Source organism: Protomyctophum bolini (genome assembly GCF_963924005.1).
Source record: "Protomyctophum bolini genome assembly, chromosome: 11".
NCBI classification, from domain to species: domain Eukaryota; kingdom Metazoa; phylum Chordata; class Actinopteri; order Myctophiformes; family Myctophidae; genus Protomyctophum; species Protomyctophum bolini.
This window is the reverse complement of record NC_137872.1, coordinates 29,913,597-29,930,915: the sequence shown is the minus strand read 5'-3', so window position 1 is coordinate 29,930,915 and position 17,319 is coordinate 29,913,597. Positions and strand designations below refer to the sequence as shown.

General features: G+C 41.2%; 1 protein-coding gene across 2 annotated transcripts; it reads right to left on the bottom strand.

Moving 5' to 3' along the window:
- Window positions 1-4,694: 4,694 nt before the first annotated feature.
- Window positions 4,695-16,409, bottom strand: znf281a (zinc finger protein 281a). 2 transcript variants are annotated; one of them, XM_080775264.1, is made up of 7 exons: window positions 16,281-16,409; window positions 13,829-14,292; window positions 11,765-11,866; window positions 10,996-11,122; window positions 8,123-8,206; window positions 7,722-7,840; window positions 4,695-7,558 (listed from the first exon to the last, which is right to left on the bottom strand). In XM_080775264.1, the coding sequence occupies exons 2-7, from the start codon at window positions 14,237-14,239 to the stop codon at window positions 5,903-5,905; spliced, it is 2,499 nt and encodes an 832-aa protein (XP_080631390.1). In that variant the 5' UTR covers window positions 14,240-14,292; window positions 16,281-16,409; the 3' UTR covers window positions 4,695-5,902. The 2 variants fall into 2 exon arrangements, with proteins under 2 accessions (XP_080631390.1, XP_080631391.1); XM_080775265.1 differs by having other exon boundaries at window positions 11,771-11,866.
- Window positions 16,410-17,319: the final 910 nt, after the last annotated feature.

Genomic DNA, 17,319 nt, shown 5'->3' with positions numbered 1-17,319 from the left:
TGCCTGGCTGATCTTTTGCCACTTTGCCTGGCTGATTTTTTGCCACTTTGCCTGGTTGACATCAGCCAGGCAAAGTGGAAACCACCCTAAACATGAGCTTAAGATGCTCTGGTTACCTATCCTACTTTCAGTTAACGTTACATTACCTAATGTAATGTTAATGCACATAATTATTATTCATATTCACACCGTCTATATAACCACCAGGAGGATACTATGCTACATTCCCAATTTGTACATTTTTATACACTTCATTGTGTATTCTTGACATTTGTTAGTTTCACTCTTATTTGTGATTTTATTTCTGAACATATTTGTAAATTTGTTTATTTCATACTATTAATTACACGAAGGAAGTCCCTTTTACTTTGAAGTAAAACCAATTATAAAATGATATGAGGCCTATCTCATCTAGGTGATTAAGTCTTGTTGACTATGAAGGTGGTGATAATTCCACTATAGAGGTGTAGGTGTATAGAGGAGAGGTGACTAAAAGGATTGCAACATCTACAGTCTGCATAGGGTACGGTACAGCAGTGGTGTGTCATGACTCATGAGACAAGCCCAGGTGTAGTTTAGGATTAATTCCTTTTACCACTTCCATCCTGGCATCCCTATTTCTGGTATGCGATTATAGGCAACGGTTTTAATTGTAATTTATTTATTTTCACAATTTGTCATAAATGGAAGAAAGAAATGGGGGGGGGGGGGGGGGGGTAATCTACATGCTCAGTAAAAGCTTGTAGATCTTCTATCTTCAGATTTAGTTTTGCCCATTGAATTTTAATGAAAACCACTGCAGTACAGTAGGCCTACTGTATATTGGACTAGAAAATAAGTGTTCCCATGAGCTCTCAATGACCAATATATTGGGGTCAAAACTGACTTTGTACAAAACACATTCCAAAGTTTGTGTGGTAGAAACACATTCTAGTCAATTTCATGTGCCAGTAATACGTGCCAGTAATATAAAAACTAGCTATAAATAGTCCACTAGAAATGTCAGGCTTCTGATTATACCTTATCATTGTTTGACCAAGGATGACCAACTTGTATTTCCTATCAGGATATTTTAAATGTTTTATGGTGAAAGGTATACAATTCAGGAGTATTGACGCACCTTACTCTTATCCGATTTTGGATAATTGCAACATTTGTCCCTACCTGATGTTGATTTTCCACTTGGCAACTACTGTATCTGGGGTTGAATACATGTACACTGCAAGGAGCAGTACTGTACATCTTGTAGTTACACAAAGGATCCATGTGGATTTTGGGATCCACATGGGTCGAGTGTGACTCCAATGTGGATCTCAGACTTCATGTGGTCATCTACAGTATATGTCAGTCACCTACTTTGATACATGTATGACTTCAAATTTGAATGATTTCAAATTTGAGAAAGGTTTTCACCTAATCAGTGCCTCAATGATTGCCATGAATAGAGCACCCAAAGTCTGACGTCACTTTCAGTAGACAGCGCCAGTCCACAGGTTTCTTTATGTTTTTATTTGCATTGAAATCCCCATAGGGGGATTTTAGGTCCCTTCATTCATATAAGAACTGTAGTCTGTGTTTGAAAAATAAACCGATCATCCCGGCCTTTCTGTCAGGGGTGTGGCTGTCGTTAATGATGTCCATTCTGATACAGTTCACAAGAAATTCAGTTTCTGGAGAAAATGGAATTAATGTGGCCGCAAAAGCCTTGAAACTACAAGGGTATGAAAGCAATGTCGCTGCTAATATTAAATATACGTCATGCCCAGCTGTCAACACATCGCGTTCTTGAGATTCCTCGTTGACGTAAGCTCAGCTGGCAGTGACTCACCTCGTAGTAACCACGAAACATTAAATATATTTAAATGTTGACTCGTTTCTAGCACTTATTGTGTTACTCTTTGGGTATATTTGTACATTTCCACCTTCAGTTGATGCTTCATATCCATATGAGTGAAAAGGCCGGGATGATCGGTTTATTTTTGAAACAGTTCTTATATGATCTAAAATCCCCCTATGGGGATTTCAATGCAAATAAAAATGTGTACTGGCGCCCTCTACTGACAGTGACGTTAGGACTTCGGTGGTCTATTGATTAAATATTTAAGTACAATATCTTTGATGCTCCTCTGTGCCTTCACAACATTATCGTTTGTACCCATCTGACCGGTGAATCTCACACCCAATACCTACCAAGTAATCATGACACAACATTATCGTTTGTCCCATCTGACCGGTCAATCTCACACCCAATACCTACCAAGTAATCATGACACAGCCTTTAGGCCTACAGCATAGGTAAATAAAGTGGAGTACTATTTACATAGGAAAAGCCTGTATCAACCTATGAATCATGTTGGTTTGGGTATGTGATTACAGTATATTGCTGCTGTCGAAACTTCTTATCAACATATTCAAACTTTTTGCCCTATACTTGATCATACTACAGCATCACACACAACAGCATTACAAGCAGCAGATCTACAAGGTCTAAATGTGACGTGAAACAACGCGTTTGTTTGAATCCTGAAAAGTAACAGAGGTTACCCGACAGACAATATGTAAGGCAAGTCATGGGTAATTGGGTATGTAGTATTGACATCACATAATGTAGATTACATGACTGTATAATGCAATATAGTCATTAGTGAAGTATTTTATATGGAAACAAACAACTTATTGTTTAAAAAGTAATTTGATGCTGTGAAAGAAATAAAACAGATTTAAATATGGGCAAAACGTGTACTATAGTAAGGTACGTCATAGCAACGCACCATGCCGTAGCCATAGCAAAATAATGTTTGACAACATAAGCACATCATTGCTGCTATACAAATACACACCTGTGGGTGTGGGGTTTAAATTAATTTATGGGAAGTGCATTGAAGTAACCGAACACTTATGTAACACTATGTAAATTGTAAACCACCCTCCACACCAGCTATTTTTTGAATACCTCAATGTTGAGCTGTCGAATTGTCTTGATGGAAGCGCAGCCTTCTATGGTGAAGGGCTGTCTATGGCCTGTAACAGAATTGTTAATGCATATTGTTATCGTTATAAACACCAATGTAATTTAGAATTTACAACCGAACAGCTATGAATGTCAAACTAGGCAATTACTAGTCAATTACTTTTAAAATATCAATTGATGTTAAACTCATAAAAGGACTATGCCGTTTAATCTATAAAAAAAAGTACGCCAAAATCTATCTGCAAAGCTTCCGTAAAGGTCATGGGCCTGTATGGAATAAAGGGTCTATGCAATCATATCATATGCAATACTGAGAAGCATCACTGTTCAGCATATAGAAAGCTTGAATTCAATTTACACACACCCTTGATAGGTGGTAATGGTAAACATTTCCTTTTACTGTCAAAACAAAAATTATCTTAGACACATGTAAACTTAGAATTTCACACCAAATAAGGAATGAAAATAAAGGTCCTTGATAACAGCATTTTTTATTTTTTTCCCTAATCAATTAATTGGACAAGTACAGCTTTGTGAACAATGTTCACAAGAAACTGAGAAAATAAAAATTGATAATATCAGCTACAAATTTGGTGGTGATAAGAAAAGGGAGAAAGACGATAGAAAATAAAAATCATGCGAATGATAAGGGGGTTAAAATTAAGATGTAGTGTTTGTACATTTCTTTGTAAACAAAAAGCATACGCATTGCAACAATATGGCAATATTAAATAGTTTTATGGTTGTGACAAAGGAGTTCCAATTGTAGACTGAACACTGGTAGGCATTAGACATTTACCGCAAGAACAGCTCTTAACAGAGGTCAAGTAAAAGTCAATTACACAACTGTTTAAAATAGTAACACAGAAGAAAATGACATTTTAAAAACAGCATTTCTGCTACATACATCAAATCTTCACTCCTTTTGTCCCTGGTTTGCAGCGATATGAGGTATATGATAGGCAAATTCGTATAATTGTTCACCCCGCACCCATTCAACATAGCACATAACTAGTGGTCAGTCACTGTTCCCTATGATATTACAATGTTGCAGTCATTCAGCCATGTTTCATGATTGCTTAACACAAGAGGGCATTGGGGGATCAACAGCGTTGGGAAACTGAATCAGCAAGAGTTTTTTCATATCCAACACTGAAGGCTAGTTTTAATTATGGAAGACAGTGCAATTATTGTTGGATTTACTAAAAAGAAATGCACAGTTTATATTTTTTTAAATCATTGTGGACAGCAAGAACCCTTTCGATAACGTATTTCGCTGACTCCATCACCCAGGGTCAGGCGACCAATATCTGAGGAAGAATACACATGGTGGTAATGCCAACACATGGGAGGAGTTCAGCTCGTTACAAATGAGTTCAATTTAGCCAGTCACCCTTTCCTCATATTGGGCTGCTTCAGCAACAGCAGAAGAAATACTCATTCACTAACATGTGTCATCAAATTTGATAATAAAGAAAAAGCCGCTAAACTGGGTAACAATTAAAACTAAAACTAGGGGCATTGAATTTATTTTACATTATCCCGTTTATATGTTAATAATTTTCCTCAAAAAGACCCCCACCCACCTCCCGTTATCTAACCCTTCCCTAAATATGAGGATAAAAAGACGTTAATTTAAAAAGAAATCCCACCATGACCACACCCTCCCACTGGTCCATATAAACCCCACCCAACCCACCCAAACATACCATAAAAAGCATGCCATCCAAACAAAGGGCATTGCAATCACAGACCAGGACATGATCAAGCCTAGAGACCCTTATCTGTATTCACCCAAAACCAACAGACATCATTTTTCGAAAGCCATTCCGCTTTCTGTTCCGCTTGAGCTTTCTCGATTCAACAGGGTGGTTTACGTGATGTAATAAACGGCTCAAAGTGCTAATTGGATTCTTTTAAAGAAAGAGACTTTTGGAAGAAGAGGGGGTGAGGAGGGGAAGGCCATTCTACCGCTGTCCAACAGCAACCTCTATTGGCCAAAGAAAAGCCCTAGCATCACTTCTGTTCTCCAAAAAAATAACAAGGACAACATTTACTCCCTGAACAACCCCCCTTTCTTCCTCTACTTCACCTGGCAGTTCCCCAGAATGATTAAATCTGTTATTTTACATAATATATATTTTTATAAATATATATATGGCCCTTATTGAAGAAAACGTGAGTTTCACATTGACAAGAAAGTACCATAATCTCTATATAGCCAAGTGGAAAGTGTTTTCAGTGTAAGTGAGCTGGCGGCAGTCCGTTATTGTCACACTCACTCACCAAGGAATTATACATAACAGAAAAAAATAATCCTTTTGAAGTTGCAAACTTACACCATTGAAATGAGCGCACAATGCACCTCATTGGCTTCTCCATTTACACTTTTTTCCTGAGTAATACTTTTAACCTTGTAACAGACAATAACCTTTTTTTTGTTTGTTTTTGCTATTTCAGTTCTGGGCTATTCCCTGCCATCGCGTCATATTTTTTACAATTGTAACGTTGATTGCTAAAACACATGTCAGCTCATGGGAAGCGAAACAAGTCCATTGCTACTCTATGCTCGCTTAAAAAGTACTTTTTAACCTAACGATTAACAAGCAGACCTACTGACACTAATATGAAATGAATAAAAACAGACTTGTTACATACTGTAGTTAGCTTTGAAAAAAAAAAGAAAAAAAAAAGAAAAAGGAAAAGGATTCTGAAACAAATTGCATTTGTAGGTAGGCCAAGCAGGCTCATCCTGGGAAGAGGAGTGGGCATATTATAAACATAGCGGCAGTATAATAATTAAAATAAAACGTCACTTAAAAAAATAATAATAACAATAATAATAAAATAGGAGCACTACAAAACATTTTCTTTTTAAAAACAAAAACATGAACTTTCAACAACAGAACATTCTCCCTCTCACAGCGCCCCTCATCTGTAGCTTTGGCTTGTTGGGGTTTTGGAACCTGTACTTACTGGCTCGTTGACGTCAGCTAACAAACTGCTATACCCTGAGAATTCAGACACAGTTGTCCGTATCCTGTGGTCCACCTCCCCACCCGAGTCAGTGCCGTAAGACAAGCCACGCCCATCCGACTTGAACTGGGACCCGAAGGCCTGGGCAAAGTTCTCTATCTGGTAGGAAGGCTTTGAGGAGTTGTCCAGAGAGGCCAGGTCCTGCGACGGGGCCAGAGTGAAAACCGTAGTGGTGCCGTTCTTGATCGGCTGCTGGTCCTTGTGGCTGCTCAGGTCAGACGGGCTGATCTGATAGGAGGAAGGAGGGGAGGAGGAGGAGTGCTGTTTCTCGATCTGGTCGGTGAGCTCCTGAGACGGGGTGAGCTGCTGGTGTGTGGAAGGCTCCAGGCTGCTCAGGTGGAAGCTGTGCTGCGGCGAGGAGCTTGACAGCATTGCAAAGTGAGACTTTGGCACAGAGGAGGGTAAGGAGGGGGAGGCCACCGATTGGCCGTAGCCACACTCCAGAGGGGAAGTAGTGTAGATATTCTTGTCGGAGTAAAGGGGGTTGCCCGGGTGGGAGCTGGTGAACGGGCCGGAGGTGGGAGGCGCTGGGCCCAGGGGGAAGCTGGCACTGTGGCTGGTGCGCTCCAAGGCCTGCAGTAGGAAGCGAGAGTACTCATGCATGATGACGGTCTTGTCTCCGGACGGGCTGGGGGTGTCGTGGCCCATGTCCCGCCCGTCGTCCGGATGCGGATGAAGCTCCACATGCTGGTCGCTGATGTCGAAGTGGACGTCGTGGTGCGAGCCATCGGGTTTCTGAGTGTAGTGGTCCAACAGGCTCTGCAGCACCTCGTCAGGGATGCCAGACTTGTCGTGCTTGTCCACCCCCATGGAGGAGTCCAGCAGGCTCAGGGGCGCATCGTTGTCCATCACACCAGAAACCACACCCTGGATGACTGACTGCTGGCTTGCCAGGTGGTTGTTGACATCATAGTCATTGCCGGCCCCAGCGGACACCACCCCTACACATGGTGTGGTTGCATTGTTTGCCGCGTGAAGGTAGCGTCTCTTCTTGAGGAACTGCATGGCATCATCATAATTGCTGCTGGTGGGGCCCGCTTTGGCGCTGTTGGGCTGCATGAGGCCAAGGCTGTCCATCCCACCGCTCTGCTCCATGGAATCCGGCCTGGACTGACCCAGCCCCACCTTGTCCAGGCCTTTACGATTGGCCTTCTTGAATGCCATCTTTGGAGCTCGGCCCTGGTGCATGCTGGGTCCTGGTTCAGTAGAGGAGGACACCGTTTGATTCTCCACAGAGTAGTCATGGACTCCGTATCCTCCAGATACCGCACCATGAACGTGTGAGGCCCCCAACCCCCCCACTGCAGCTAATGCTGCTGCTGCTCCTCCTCCTCCAGCACCCTTCTTCCTCTTGCGCTCCCCTGCCTCTCCGGGGTTTTTGGACCGTCCCCTCTTTCTGCCGGTCGTACCGGCATTTCCCTGAGTGATTCCATAGCTGCCGTGGCCCATGTCTGCACATCCCAGGTCCAGCATTCCCGGCTCCATGCCCTTCTTTATGGCTTCTCCACAGGTTCGCTTGTGCTTAAGCAATCGGTCTGTCCTGGAAAAATACTGCAAAGCACATATATGCTTAGTTTGAATCAAGTAATAACAGCAAAATGTGTCTAGGAACACAAATACCACACGAATGCTTAAAGAATCTGGTTCAGTTAATACTTCATCCGGATGGAAACTCAACAAGTAACTTTTTGAACACCCCTGAAGGCTCACTAACCTGTTGGCAGGTCTCACATCTGTATGGCTTTTCTCCACTGTGCGTCCTCTTGTGCCGCTCCATGTGGTACTTCTGAATGAAGCGCATGTTGCACTCATCACAGCTGAAGGGCTTCTCTCCTGCCCAAAACAGCACATGTCCAGGTTATATTATAGTTGCTGTCGGGGTGGAAACCTTGTATGTCCAAAACGTTCCTTTGTTATCATATTATTATATATATGGTACATATTATATAAAGTATATATATATATATTATATATGGGGTAAAAGAAAAACAGGAGATGAGGTTTCTGACAGACGGCAACTATAAAAAATGCTGAAAGTTAAGGTTCACTGAATGCATCAGTATTTCACAGACTATGTGCAGCCTGTTAAATGAATGGCTGTTCTGCAACACTCACCACTGTGTATCTTTTCGTGCCGTTGGAGAAGGTACTTCTGGATGAAGCTCATGTTGCACTGACTGCACCTGAATGGCCTTTCACCTGAAATATGACCAAATGTTATTTTTTATGTGGTTATAATGGATTCTACCCTCGTATAACAATAATATCACTACTGTGAAAAGAGAGAAAAGGACAATAAATGTCAATAAAAAATGTTCTCAGTAGACAAACAAATATGGCGCATAACACGCCGTCTATATTATAATGATATTCTATATTATTTTATATCTCAAGAAAGCTGGTTGGCAGTAATGTTACAGCGAGTCCCAGTGACTTCTTTATAAATAAACCAGACCACAGATACAGTGTTATGGTGCACAAAATGCTGAAAAACAAACTTCAAGTGAACCCCTGTATTAAGTTTCATTCAAATCAGACCTCAAATGAAGGTGATAAAGAGATGACAGAAAAATGTTTACTGACGGATGAAGAGCATCGATGATGGATATATAAATTACCTGTCTGTCCAGCCGTTTCGACCGAAAATCAACCGATAATTCCCAGTAGGTTACTTATTACGCCGATCTTATCTAGCCGATCGGCTCGTCTGGAGCCTACAGGCTGCAATTGGCGTTGATGACACGTTAACCGATCATATCGGTCTAGTCAGGTCTACTGGACATGCTGGGAGCCTACTGAAAATGACAAGAATCCTCATACCCTCCCCTAAACTTAACCGCAAGCATGTCGCAGCGCGGTCCTAATACGAGTAAGACGCGCAAACGCGGGAAGCGAACGCAGCTCGTACATATTTGGGTTTTGGACGTATAGCTGCTTTGGGGACTCCTTATATGGTGCCCCTTTTGTGCCCATATATGGAGCTGAGTGGACCTGGCCCCTTTTGTGCCCATATATGGAGCTGAGTGATTGCTGATGCAACACACTCCATATTTGGATAGCGGGACAGACACACACACACACACACACACACACACAGACAGACAGACAGACAGACAGACAGACAGACAGACATGATCTGCTAGGTCTCATAGTAAGTGCTCACTGCGTTCGCAATTAACGCATGTTCACCAACCTTAATCCTGTCAGGGTTTTTTTATCAGTCGGGCAGAGCATGCCCATACTCGTCGAAAACTGATCGTTATCACTCGGTCTTGTCTATTGATAACAGTCGAATCGGGTGGTCTGTCATAGGGTATCACACAGGTTTCACAATATCCACCTTTTGTGAAGAAAAGTGCTTTTTCTGCTGGCTGATCAGCTTGGATTAGTGGCTCAGCATTTTAGCTTTGTATTTTGCCAAATATCTAATAAGATGTCGAATAAGCGATGCACTTGCTTTGGAGGGACGACGCTGGTGGTCGTCTTGTATGGGTGTGCGACGTGCGTGACATCCTCCACGGCCGACAGACGAGCAGCTCCACATTTGTAAATGTCCACAAGTTTTGTTGTGATTGGTCAGCTGATAAAAAGCAGCTCCTTTCATGAGAGCATTTCTCAAAAAGTGTAACTATTCTCAGCTTTTGAAAGAGTACTGCTGCTCAGCCAAGAAAAGTGCCTTGTGCAGCCTTTGTCATTTCCCATAGGCTTTCATTGTTTTTTTTAAGGCAGACACTGTAAACGTACCCTTACACTGCTTAATAATAATTAAAATAAAGACTGATAAGATTACTTATCAAATCAATTAATCCAACTAGTACTCCGGATCTTACATGATTAAATGCTCAATCCTTGAGCAAACAGGCAGGCTTTATTTGCTCAATGGTAATTCATGACTTGCACAGGGGTTCAATTAGAAGTGGAAAGTTACATAGGGCAACTTTAAACTAATAAATTGCTTGTATAAAACAATTAACTGAACATGAAACGTACTTATGCATCACTTCTGGCTTGAAAATCACCCATAGCTGTTATTTCAATGTGCCTTTGTATCATAGGTTAATAGTTAAAAAATATTACCTGAGGATTTAACCACTAATCATTCTAATGTTCTTCAGGCATACCATTTTATTATTGAGAGAACAATATCATTTAGCTCTGTACCAGATCAGAGCAGGAATGGTGGACAAGATTAGGGCCAGAAAATAAAATCGATAATGCAACATGACATAATATTATATACAGTATATTTTCATTATCCAAAGGATAGCAAGATATGGTTTTGCAATTATATGGTTGTTTGGTGAACCAGGAGATAAAGATGATTCTATTCTTTTGTATACAATTCTGCCCTTGTATGTTATTCTGTACAAGAGCATTGACTTTTGGACAGACTAATTCCATGAATACAATATGATTTACACCCCCCTTAAACAAGAAAGGTAAAAGGCAGAACAAATCAATAATAATACAAAAGAAGCTATGCACAGTAAATTGTCATGTTAAAGCAAAATTACACTTTAGTAGAGGTTTGGGTTGTGTAGTTCTGATGAAGAAACGTTAATCTATAATAAACCCTTGACTGGGAGCTTTACAAAGTTACAGTGTGCAGACCCATTGTTAGTCCTGCACCTGCCCTCCAGTGGATGTGCCAGTTCTATTCTTTCTCTTGGTATGTAGTTACCTTGCCATGATGTAATTCCAAATATTGGCGAGATATCTTCAATGATATATCATTGAAGATGCTCCATTGATTAGAAATTGATATTCCAAAATGTATCAACTATTGAAGATACCACGGCAATATTTTGAGTAACAACTGCACAACCCAAACCGCTACCAAATTGTCATTTTGCTTCCATTTAACTCTCAAGTGTGTAGAACTGGAACCTGGACCCGCAAGAATCCATTTAGTTCCCTTTGTAAACTCTTTGGAGTCAAATTAAAACTGAGCATTTTACTGTGTGGAAACTATCCTCTATCTTCAATACCTGTGTGGATGAGGACATGTCTTCGTAAGTGATAGGAGCTTCTGAAGGATGCATTGCAGTGCTCACAAATGTGTGGCTTGGAGCCGGGCGACATGCTACCTCCATCTGCGTCCAACATCATTGATTGCTACAGACAGACCAAGGAGAAACATTGTGTCAGATGCAGACAGTCAACTCCTCAGGAGCTGAACCATTTTCATGACAGACTAAACTCAAAACTTTACATTCATATTAACCCATTTAGTCCCGACACTATATTCTATAAAATGTCTTCTGAATCCAAACAGTTTTCTGAAAAACCTATGTTTCTGTCTGTGGCGCTCAACCTTTTTCATGTCAAGGACCCCTAGAATTATCTGCATTTGGCTGTGGACCCCCATCTGAAAATATGTTGTTTGTTAAAAACGTTTGCTCTGAAAAAATATATATTAAAAGATTTGTGCCACATTTTCATGATTTTTCACAAATCGCAGATCTACAAGCTCACGGTGCCACGCTATGGACCTATAGATCCGCTATTTGTACATTTGGGAATGTTGAGTGACATGTTATGCATTCATATGCATAATTCTTCTCTGTTTTGCTGTCTATATTTGGATATAATGTTATGCACTGATAATTTCCCCTCTGGGGATTAATACAATATAGTTATCATCATATACCTAATAAGTAAGGATTGTAATTAATTTTGCTGAATTTTATGTGTGCATTAATTTAGATAAGTGTTCTCAAATTAATTACTAAAAGTTAGAATGGGGACAAAACCAACCCTTGCCTCGCTTCGTTTCTTCCTGGGCTTTGCCTCCTGTCCATCACCGTTTGACCTTCGACCTTTTCTCACACTGGGCTCCTTTCCTAAGCGACTTGGCAGCTGTGACAATGACAATGGGAGAGGCGTTGAGAGCAGAGAGACAAATGGAAATAAGCTGATTGAAGGTTACGGCCTTGAGTCCAAAACAAACATATTATGGACACTTTGGTGGCAATGCAACCACCTAGATTTGAATGCCGCAAAGAAAATCAAAACATCCACCAAGTCTAATGCTAGAAATTAGGCTTCTGGAATTCAGGCAAGGCTACTCCGATACATTCACTTAGCAGGAAACCAAGCCTCTAGTCTAATTTAAACACCTGGATTCTAACCCAGGTCTCCCACATAGAAAACCAAACATCTACCACGCACGCAACCAAAGGGAAATCCCCCCCTCAGTCGAGGGATATCAGACTTCACTTAATAGTGTTGTTTTTAAACGCAACATTCAGAATGAGAGCCTATGTGAGAATGTATCGTCAAAGAATCTATGTAGTTCATTTGGTAGAACAGTGAATTTCAATTGTTTAAATGTCAAAGACCTGGGGGTCCTTTCAGATGCTTTATGACACAGACATCCATTTGATATTTTTTGGGACACAATAAATACCTCAGCATTAAGTTAACAGAGTGTACAAAGTAATGGGAATGTTCCATCTGTACATTCTTGGAATTACAGACAGGTAAAGTATGATTTGGTTCCCAACTATCAATAATTTATCTTGGGAACCCCTGGAAACTGAATTAAATTAAACTTTATATTATGTGAATAGGCTGCTCTCCAGTGCCATATGGGGATAAGTAGAATGCCGGACTCACATGCAGAAGTTCTCAAATATCAACCGAGTCATTGGGATTAGCCTACATTAGGAGCCAGTCCAGCCAAAACAAAGTCTGACTTACTCGACCTAAAAAGCACAAGCCTCAGGGTTTGCAAAAATGGCTACATGCTCACACACATGTAGTTATGCTGAGAACAGTGTACGGATCTCCTTTTTCCTTCATATGCTGAGAATAGGCACAAGATTTGGGGAGCATGACAAAATGAAAATAATTATTTTCCTCAAAACACCTCTCATCAGTGTGAGCACGTTTTTATCCTAATTATATAAGCAGGACTGAAATTCTTCCTTCATTATGTTTTCTTTGTGCTGCCAGACAGGCAAACAGGACTCTGCAGTCTTGTTCTCACATAAAATCTCCTCACTCAAGTTGCATGTGAAAAATTGTCAAACTGCAGGACAGTCTCATTTTTTTTATCAACATCGAGACCCTGTCCACCATCAAAGCCCATCTATTGTTACACAAAGGTGTGTGTGTAAAATTAAGTGAAATCTCAAAGAAGTAGACACCCATGCGCTTGCCAAGATGTTTTCATTCATGCAGAGTCTGGATGACATCATCCTTCTGGCAAGAGAAGAGGTGGCAGTGGAGGGAGGGGGGTGATTTATAATTTGCATGTCACGCCTCCAGCAGATTTATAACACCATTGCATCGCATGCCCCACACAGCCTCCTCCCCTCCTTTCTCAGGCTCCTCCCCCAGCCTCTTTTAAATATCAGCTGTTTGACAAGTTCAGCACCCATTCAGCATTAGATGTAATAATAATAACTATAGAAAATACTATAGTAAATACAATTAAAGTGGGCTCCCTACTCGAGCCCACAATAATAATCACCAACAATTATTCGCCCTTTTCACCACTCGTATTATTCTTGTAAGAGTAAAAAAAACATTGTACAAAAAAAACAGGCCTGGCTCGCTAGTGGTCGGGACACCTAGGCTACAATGTAGCGTGACAGCATGTCATGGGTTCGAGTCCCGATCGCATAGCCTTTGCTACGTGTGACTCCCCATATATACAATAAATAAATACAATACAATATTATGTGTTGCATTTAGAGATTCTAGATTCTAGACTCTAGAGCATCAACTACACTAGTAAAAAATACTAATATATATATTCTGCCTTAATGTCGATTTTTGACTGTGTCTGTGTCGATGTACTGGTCAGACTCTTACATTGCCCATGCTGAGGTCATGTACCAGCAGGCTCTGGTGGTTCCCCACAGACACCTCCAGAAGCTCCGTGCTCTTGCCGGGTCCTCCGGGGTACAGCGGCAGGCGGTAATCGTGCTCCGTCAGCTTCTCCTGCTTGATGCCCATGGCGTGGACATAGTCTCCCACCCCCCCACACCCCACAAGACCGGCCCCCAGGGCGCCCATGCTGCAGTCAGGCGAGTCCCGCTCCTTCTTGAAGATCATCTCCTGGGGCGGAAGGTCCTGCATGACAGACTGGGCGGCCAGCCGGGTGAAGCTGGTCACCGGGGGCAGGTGGCTGAACATGATCATCCCGGCGGGGCCAAAGTTGGAGTCCATGCCCCCATTGGAGCGCAGGTATTCATTGCCTAGTTTGTCTTGAATAATGCTCATGGTGAATGTGGGCGGGCCGGCAGGAAAACTACAGGGTGCCAGTCAGTGTCATCCTGAGACAGGGGAAAAAAGAGAGCAGGGGTCAATTATAGAATCAGGTGATGAAAAATATACTGTATACTTCTTTTAAGAAGTACACATCAGTAGTAATTAAGAAAATGTATAAATACAGATGATAGCTGACGAGACAATAATTATGGACTTAGTTAATCAAGGCCCTTAGGAATCATTCTCATGTCCTCTGATCTCTCTCTACCGAGTGCTTAGTCGGATTAAAAATGCGGGTTTGTGGGTCAACAAAGTACTGCAGTCTGGATTCATGACATGTGGAAACATGCAAAACATTGGATACACAGCGCTAAAATTCTTTTACTACAGTACAGTATTTTCCGACACCAAAAAGGTCACTGCAACTGCAGTGATGGACACAAATGAGGAGGGGAGAGAGGATTGAAGCTCTACTGTATGTTAATCTGTTTGATGGGTCGGCTCACCCGGGACATCCTATTTGAATGGACTTATCTACCAATGAGAGCCAGCATTTGAAACATTGCTGCTGTAAATAGTGTGCAATAATGACCTACACTGTATCGAGTTACAAATGGAAAATGTAACACTGAGGATTTTACGGTTTATCTTTCGTTGTGAGTCCCCCCCCCCCCCCCCCCCCCAACAGATTTCTTCTTTCTGAAGACTATTTTATTATTTAATACAGAGGCAGATATATATATATTTAGATAACTCCTACTCTAGGAATATAGCTCAATATTTAAATATGTTGCTAACTTTTAATTAAAGGGTAACCATGATTTTAGATTCCTTTAAAACTATAACCTGCAAAGCTGCATGTTTAACCATTACCATGTAATTCAATTTTTAATTCAAAGGAGCTATATGGGCATGAGAAAACATTTACGTTTACAATGCCAAAGCAGGTGTCAAAATACAATCAAAATAGTAAAACATGGGTTAAGTATATACAGTTGGAGGGGGTACAGCATTAAGTAAACAGAGCTAAGTCACATTGCATAGTTATATACATGTTATACAGGTTATAAAAGTTTTTTTTTTAAACCAATAGCAGCATTTTTGCAGTCACTTTAGGATGCATTATTTTTGCATGCATTCATTTTGGTGGTCGAATTAACCGTTTACTCTACCTGTGCAATGTAAGGTTACCCAACACATCTGAAGCCTTTTACCAAGTGCACACACATACAGGAACTTTGCAAAATTAGACCGTTCGCATAGCGACAACTGAGCGCTATTTTTCAGAGTATACGTTGGGTGAATCCTGTCATCTGACTCCGTTTGGAAATCCATTTAGATTGCTAGTCATGCAATTAGCTAGCGAGTTAGCCATTAAGGCTAACCACTCTTGCAGGGCCCTTCTTTGTGATGCAGGATCATGCAATTATTAATATGGCCATGCAATAACGGCAGTGAGAGGACGTCTGCGCGGATGAACAACACACCATGAAAGCTTGAACTGAAATCTCCCCTTTTCCAAGAACGCCAAGATATTGTCTTAACGTTATAACCAATTGGATCGTGGACTTTGATTTTTTGTTAAATACAATAAAATTGTGGTTTCAACGTTAAAACGAAGTGCGATTACACACACGGCGAACAGAATGGGCAAAGAGTCGGCAACATGATCAAGGACGTTTTATGTTGATATTTTCCCCTCATTAAATACTATTTTAGATGCACTATTCGCAGTGAAAACGTGCTGTTTTTGTCTAGGCCGCTCACAATTGATGGAACAGTGAAGCGACTGTAAGTGATGGTGCAGTAATGTTGACTCCATAACAAATGGCTCCATGCAACTCAACGAACAATGATGCTCGTCAAAAGCTATTGCTAGCCGAGGTTAGCCCGAGACGGCTAGCAGCAGGGCTGCTAACTAGCGGTAATGTAATGTTACTGCGCTGCTGCTTGCAGTCTGCTGCTGCCCCGCTTTGTTGTCTGTCCCGTAACACTGCCGGACATTCCGGCGGCCAAAGTCCAGTCGGAATCGATTGTTGTAGTTTGCTCTTACCAGTGCATGACCACGATCGGGTGCTTTGGCTTCTTTAGTTCACCTTCGGCTGTTCGTTCGTTCCAGTCTTCAGAGCCAAAACATTGTTCTCCCGCAGCTGCTGTGTTCTTCCATCTTGCCTCGGCGCAGGGGATTCTGGGTCTGGCGAGCGGACGGGTCCTGCGAGGAGTCACGGACAGACTCCTTGATGGTGATGCAGAGCACAGAGCTGACTGACTGACCTGCTGACTGTTATCATGATAGATCAGGCTACTGCAGCAGTGATGGAAGAAGCACTCACATTTTTTTACTCTCTAGTAAAAGTATCGATATTCAATACCCTATTGTAGAAGTTTTTAATAGGCTACAAGCAGTAGACTATTCAAATTTTAAGTACAAAAGTATTGACATCAAAATATACTAAAAGTACAAAAGGTAAAAAGCACTCGTGCAGAATGTCTCATTTCACACGTTCAAAATGTATTTTAATGACAATACCTTTGTACTTTTATTTAAGTAGGTTTTGTTTGAATACAGGACTTGTAATTGTAATTTGTAAGTGTAACAGAGTATTTGTGGTATTGCTACTTTTACTACTTCTTCCACCACTTTAAAATCATGAGTATCCTACGGTATTAATTTATACAACTCCATTCTGTTTCCATCTGCACTCTGCACAGAGAGACATTTTCCCTACTGGAATGCTGTCATTAAGAAGACCTGTGACATTTTGGTCGCATTGGGATCTTCATCAGACATAGGTCCTACAGTATTATGTCTATATGAACGTTGTGTCATGTTGAGAACAGAATTCTTGAAAATAAACATTTATGGACATTTTATGTAGACAACTAGACATATTGTTGTTAGATGCTTTGGTGGTTCTGGTTGATACTTTGTATGTAGCTCAAATGTAGCACAAATTAAATCAATTCCTTAAATAACTGCACCCTCTAATTAGTCTGACAGTTGTGGTCTCTTGTGAACAGACTGGCCTATACGAAAACAAGTAGTTATCCTAAAAACAGCCAGGGAAGACAATACAATACAACTAGGAGTA